This window comes from Otolemur garnettii, unplaced genomic scaffold (assembly GCF_000181295.1).
Source record: "Otolemur garnettii isolate 467f Iridium unplaced genomic scaffold, OtoGar3 scaffold00017, whole genome shotgun sequence".
In the NCBI taxonomy this organism is placed as follows: domain Eukaryota; kingdom Metazoa; phylum Chordata; class Mammalia; order Primates; family Galagidae; genus Otolemur; species Otolemur garnettii.
The window spans coordinates 2,314,331-2,321,385 of NW_003852412.1; the positions used below are offsets into that span (position 1 = coordinate 2,314,331).

Sequence of the window (7,055 nt, forward strand, 5' to 3'; positions counted from 1 at the left end):
AAATGTAAAATAAGGAATACTTTTTAAATATATAAATGTGTCTCATACAATATATAGGGTATTCTTATACCAAAATTGTTATTTGTTGTTTATCTGAAATTCAAATTTAAATGGACATTCTTTATTTAATCTATCAAACTTAGCTATAAAATTATAAAAGAATATAAAATAGGGTGGATGTGTTCCATATAGCTGTTGTTCATTATTTTAGATTTGAGTGTGTGTGTGTATACACATACTGAATAGCAGTATGTAAAAGACTTTTTTTTAAGTGGCTACTGTTAAAAATATTTGAAAGCCACTGCTATCCTAGGTTACTTTACTGAGAAATCTGTGTATGGCTATGGATAAAACATTAATTGTTGCTGTTTGCATCCTTATGAACTACATTCCTTGGTTGTGGTAGATTGCTTTGTAATTTACTATTCTTCCTTATATGTTCTTCAGCAAGTAATTTATCTCCCTTTAGCCAGTTCTCATTTCTCTTAGAGAAGACAGAAAACCAGGATTAGTCTCTTCTTTGGTCACCATTTGTGTGATCTTGGTCTGGTCTGTGTTGAAGAGAGAAAGTCTTGCTTTAAGAAATAACTGAATCATTTCTCTCTCTTGTACCTAATGATTTTACATTTTTGTTTTGTTTTGTTTTTTGAGACAAGAGTCTCACTTTGTCGTCCTCAGTAGAGTGCTGAGGCATCACAGCTAACCATGACCTCACATTCTTTTCTTTTACTTCAGCCTCCCAAATAGCAGCGACTAGAGGCACCCACCACAATGCCTGGCTGTTTTATTTTATTTTAGAGACAGTCTTACTTTGTTGCCCTCAGTAGAGCGCAGTGGCATCACAGCTCATAGCAATCTCCAGCTCTTGTGCTTAGGCAATTCTCTTGTCTCTGCCTCCCAAGTGGCTGGGACTACAGGTGCCCACCACAATGCCTGGCTATTTTATTTTTTTGTTGTAGTTTGGTCGGGGCTGGGTTTGAACCTGCTACCCTCCGTATATGGGGCCAGTGGCCTATTAGCTGAGCCACAGGCGCTGCCTGTTTTATTTTTTTTAGAGATGAAGTCTCACTTTGGCTCAGGCTGGTCTTGAACTCTGTGTGCTCAAGCAGTACACCCACCTCATCCTCCCATAGTGCTAGGATTACAGGCATGAGCCACTGCACCTGGCCTGATTTTACATTTTTGGAAGAATGCTCTTAATAAGAGTTTCATTTGGAGTGCTAATTTTGCTTGAAAGACAAGTTCTGCAGTTTATCATATTTAATAGTCACTTTTTTTTTGACTACCTTAAGAGAACATACAACCATATACTTATTCTTACTAAGTGTATTTTGTTTAAGGTGTAGATATAAAGGCGTAAATTATTCTGAATGGTTCAGTTGTACTTAGATACATATTAGTATGACCAGAACTATGAGAGATCTTTCCGGGTGTTTAGAGAAGGTATACGTCGTTCACATTTAATATAACTAATATTATTTATTTGTATAAAAGTACATGAAATATTTAAGGAAATATATAATCAAAATTTTCCTCATTTTTTCCAATAGCAACTTTTTAACTGTCAGTCTCTACACAAACTGAGTTTGCCTGACAATGATTTAACAACATTACCAGCATCCATTGCAAATCTTATTAATCTCAGGGAACTGGATGTCAGCAAGAATGGTAAGATTTTTTTCCCCTGATTTTCTTGTGCTTGGAAGCATGTTTAATTATTAAGATTTTAGTGTATTTCACAAATAAAAATATAAAAATAAAAAGTCAAATTGTAATCAATTGTAAATTATTGTATTTATTTTACATAAATGTAAAGGCAATTTTTTTCTACTTTGAAGTTTTTGTAACCTGTTTCATTATAAAATACAGTGAAATTTAAAATTATAGTCTGGGCTTGGAATTTGTTTATGTATATAAAATGTATGATAGCTTAAAGTAGGTAGAAGATAAGTATAATTAGTCTCTACATTGTTATTAACTCTAGTCACCATGTTTTATAATAGATCCCTTGTACTTACTTATCCTAACTAGATTTTGGTACCCTATGAACAACATATTTTAATCTTCCATCCCTACCTCCCCAGCCCAGCCTTTGGTAACCACCATTTTTTGCTCTCTGCTTCTGTGGGTTTGCTGTTTTAGGATTTCATATGTGAGTGAGTTCATGTGGTATTTTTCTTTCTGTTCCTGTCTTATTTCACTTAACACAATATCCTCCAGGTTCAGCCATGTTGTTGCAAATGACAGAATTTTCTTCCTTTTTAAAGGCTGAATAGTATTCCATTGTGTATAAATACTGCCTTTTCCTTACTCGTTCATTAGTGATGATCACATAGGTTGATTCTGAATCTTGACTGTTGTGAATAATGCTGCAATAAATACGGGAATATAGCTAACTCTTCAACATACTGATTTCATTTCTTTGAGATATGCATTATCCAGTACTGACAGTGCTGAGTCCTGTGGTAATTCTGTTTTTAATTTTTTGAGGAATCTCCATACTGTTTTCCATAATGGTTGCAGTAATTTACACCCCTCCAGCAGTATGCAGGTGTTTCCCTTTCTCCACATTGTTACCAGCACTTATTTTTTGTCTTTTTGAGAATATGTGTTTTAACAAGTGTGAAGTATATCTCACTGTGGTTTTAATTGCATTTTTCTGGTGGTTAGTAATGGTGAACATTTTTTTCATGTACCTGTAGGTCATTTGTTTGTCGTCTTTTGAGAAATATCAATACAGATCCTTCGCTCATTTTTAAATGGAGTTATTTGATTTTTTTGCTTTTGAGTTTTTTTAGTTCCTGGTATATTTTGAATATTAACCCTTTATCAGAAGTGTAGTTGCAAACATTTTCTTTAATTCCATAGGTTGTTTCTTTAGTTCTGCTGATTGTTTCTTTGGATGTGTAGGAGCTTTATAGTTTAATTTCTTTTTTTAAATCAACAGGCTTAAGATTTAATCCCACCACTTGACAATGTTGCTTGAAAGTTTAAAAAATAGTATTTTGGTATTGACACTGCTCAGAAGCCCAGAGTTCAGTGAAAGCATCTATCCCCTCTTGGCCACTCAGCCAACAATATACTCAGTCCAAATCACCTAAGTTTAAACTTGAGAGAGCTGAGGTTTAGCTGGGCTGAGTTTGCCAAACTGAGTAACTATATATGAACAGCAGCAGCCTTGGGTATCTGAAACAGAATAGACACTCAAGTGTGACATCAGAGTGGTTTTCAAAGAAGTAGGGAAGGGTGGCAATGGCAGCACCCCAAACCTCAAGGGCAGGAAGACCCTAACTGGGAGCGGCCCTCCTCCTCCACTCACTTCCTGCAGTGAGGTGCAGGAGGCTTTGCTGCTGGACAGTCACACTGATGGAACCTTGTTTGCTTCAGTGAAAGCTTCTCACAACAATCACAATAATCAGCCCCCTCCTCGGTTCTTCAGGGGGTTTGATACTTGAATAAATTTCCCAGCAAAATAAATGACCAACCATCTCTAGACACTCCTCAGTCCATTAGCAAGCCCTGCTGAGGCTGCCCTTGCCAACACCCAAGGCCCAAAACCCACCCCCTCACCCCCTCAATGCCCCTAAGCTTAAAAGTGCATCTTAGAATAGAAGCATCTGTAAACAAAATCATCCTCAAAATGTTTACTTACAAGGTTAACCGCTCCCTTTGCTTAACTCCAGTTACACCCTCTGAAGCTAGGTAGCTGAACATATGCTCAAGCCCCACTTATAAATTTGGGTAACTGATTTTCAGTTTTTTTTTATTCTGGAGATTGAAGACACTAAATCTTTAACATTGAAGGGCAGGCAAAAGGTTGGCTATGCTGTCAACATAGAAGTCAGGGACCCATTTTCTTCTAGATGGTACAGTCACTTTCCTGATTGCTCTTCACGTTCCCCAGAGTGGAGACTCTAGTGAGGGTCAGGATAGTCTTCAGGCCACAGGTGATGCCCAGGACGATGTCTGTGTTCAGACGTTCTCCCACCATGAGGGTGTGTTCAGGGTTGATTCAGTACTCCTGGGACACACAGTCGAAGATGAAGCGACTGGGCATCCCTATAATATCCTCCTGGCACTGGGCCTCCATCTCCATGACTTGGACCAGACAGCCGGTACCGTGATGAAGAGGCTGTTCTGGAGCAGGAGCTGGTTGTCCATGTTGGTCCCCAAGAACAGGCAGCCAGGCTGCTACAGGTACCGCAGGGCCTTCATGAGCTTCATGTAGCTGAAGTGCAGGTTGAAGCCAACCACTACCGTGTGCATGTAGGGCTCAAGTGGTGCATCCAGCCAGTTGCCCTACAGAGTCAGATCCCATGCCTACATTGGCGACTCCCATGGCCTCCAGCTCTGCGGCCAGGGCCAGGCTGCCCTGCACGTAGGCCTTGGGCACAGGCATGCTGGTCAAGTGCTGGCGCAGGTTGAGCACTGTGCAGTAGGCCCTGCCGAAACCTCCAGGCTGGCATGGGTTCCACTGGGCTGCCAAAGCCCAAGCGCCGCAGCTTATCGGCATAGGCCTCGTGGGTCTTACTGCTGTCGTTGGTGATGGAGCCCGGTCTCTTTCCATGGGCCCGCAGCACTCTCAGGGCCTTGGGCATGCTGGGCACGGCCATCTTGCTGTGCAACAGCATGCTGTCGAAAGCAAACAGCAGCGTGTCCGCTTCGGCCAGCAGTGCTTGGGGCTGCTCAGGGCCGCAGTGGGCATCATAACCACCGGCCTCCGCTTCTTCCATGACTGCCCCCCCCCATAGTTTGATATTAATTACATTCAGCTATTTTTCCTTTTATTGCCTTGTACTTTTGGGGTCATATCCAAAAAGTTATTGCCCATACCATTGCCAAGATTCAGAATGTCATGGAGCCTTCCCCCTGTTTTCTTCCAGTGGAGTTTTTTTTTTTTTTGCAGTTTTTGGCCTGGGCAGGTTTGAACCACCACCTCTGGTATATGGAGTCCTACTCCTTGAACCACAGGCACCGCCCTCTTCTAGTAGTTTTTTTTTCTTTTTTTAGTTTCAGGTGTTAGATTTATGTTTTTTAAACCATTTTGAGCTGATTTTTATGTATGGTATAAATTGAGGGTCTAACTCTATTCTTTTGCACGTGGATAGCCATTTGACCCAATACCATTTTTTGTAGAAGAGACAGTCCTTGACTGTCCTTTAAAGTCAGGTAGTGTGATGCCTGCAACTTTGTTCCATTTGTTCTACATTGCTTTGGCTATTCAGAGTCTTCTGTGACTCCATATGACTTTTAAGATTGCTTTTTCTATTTCTGTGAAAAATGTCATTGAAATTTTGATAGGGATTCCATCAAATCTGTAGAACACTTTGGATTATATGGACATTTTAACAATACTGATTTTTTTTTTTCCAAACCATGAACACAGCATATCTTCCCATTTATTTGTACTTCTTTAGTTTCTTTCATCAAATATTTTATAGGCCAGAATTATAGGTTCATGCAGACTAGCCTGGGCAACATATGAGACCCTGTCTCTACAAGAAATAGGAAATTTAGACCTGGTGCCCATAGCTCGGGGGTTAGGGCGCTGGCCACATACATTGGGGCTTGGCAGGTTTGAGTCCAGCCTGGGTCTGCTAAAACAGCAATGACAACTGTGACCAAAAAATATCCGGGCATTGTGGCAGATGCCTGTAGTCTTAGCTGCTTGGGAGCCTGAGGCAAGAGAATTGCTTAAGTACAAGAGTTTGAGGTTGCTGTGAGCTGTGATGCTACGGCACTCTACCGAGGGCAACAGAGTAAGACTCTGTCTCAAAATAAAAGAAAAAAATGAAAAGAAAAATACAAAATTTAGCCAGGCTTAGTGGATCACTCAGGTAGTCCCAGCTGCTTGGGAGGTTGTGGCAGAAGGATTACTTGAGCACAGGAGTTTGAGGTAACAGACTGAGGCCCTACCTCCAGTTTTATAATTTCTGGTTTAGACTGTTTTGATTGCTCGGTAGTATTTACTACTGTAGTTTTTAGAGTACAGAAACAGTAGGGACTGTTGTTAACTTACAGTCAACATCTGAGACAGTAGGGTGGGTGTTCATGCCCTCCGGGCAAAAACTACCAGGGACTCACCCGTAGTTGAACAATTTGGGTCTGTTATTTTGCAGTGAGCCGAAACTCATATTACTGGGATTCATGAGAGTCCCAGAGGGTGTTTTATTTTTTATTCAAGGAAGAGAGAAAAAGGAAGGATTGGCCACAGTACACGACAGTACATGGATGAAGGAGTCAAAGTGCCAGGTCCCAGAGGGTGTTAAAAAAAGACTTACAGGATTTTGGCTTTTGTCTGAAAATATTGGGGAATGTTAAAGAAAATGTGAGTTCACTGTGGTGGGGGTATTGTCAAGAAGTGGGGGGTAATTTTATCATAGCATATCTTAATCTCTTCTATATAGAGAACAGATTAGAGTGAAGCTAAAGCTGTAATTGTAAAGATACAGCAGCCAAGCAGCCATCAGTTGGGAGAAGGGATATTTGGCCTTTCTTGGGTTGGACAATGATTATGTTTTGTCTTTGTTTAGACATGATTACAAGTTTTTCTTGACATGGGTACAGAATGGCCTAGTTTGATATTGATGTTCTATGAAGTAGTTTAGTATAGCAGGGGGACACTAGTGCCCTTCTCTGAATGCCAGGCCAGCTTAAAGTAAGACCAAGGACTAGCTGATAGTATCAGGTCAGCTGTTACATGTCAGGAGGTATTTCTCTTTCTCAGTAGTAAAGAGAGAAAGTGCTTCTGTAACTAAATGAAAGTGATATAAAGAAAAATAGCTATGTTTTATAATATATAATGCTTCATTTTAAGTTTATTGGCAGTCTTCTTACAAGTGTATGATAAAGAAGGGACACTGTTAAAATTGAGTGATAATGGCTTGGCGCCTATAGCTCAACCAGCTAAGGCGCCAGCCACGTACACCTAAGGTGGCGGGTTTGAATCCCCAGCCCGACCCGCCAAACAACAATGACGGCTGCAACCAAAAAATAGCCGGGCGTTGTGGCGGGCGCCTGTGGTCCCAGCTACTTGGGAGGCGGAGGCAGGAGAC

At 40.8% G+C, this 7,055-nt stretch overlaps 1 protein-coding gene and 1 pseudogene across 5 annotated transcripts in view; one reads left to right on the plus strand and one right to left on the minus strand.

Moving 5' to 3' along the window:
- ERBIN (erbb2 interacting protein) overlaps positions 1-7,055 on the plus strand; it is a 155,276-nt gene that overhangs the window by 66,089 nt on the left and 82,132 nt on the right. For all 5 annotated transcript variants that reach the window (XM_003785877.3, XM_003785876.3, XM_003785878.3 and 2 more), the window contains exon 4: positions 1,551-1,668. In XM_003785877.3, the coding sequence (XP_003785925.1) occupies positions 1,551-1,668 (118 nt within the window). The remainder of the gene's footprint in view (positions 1-1,550; positions 1,669-7,055) is intronic.
- Positions 3,793-4,733, minus strand: LOC105886608 (annotated as a pseudogene).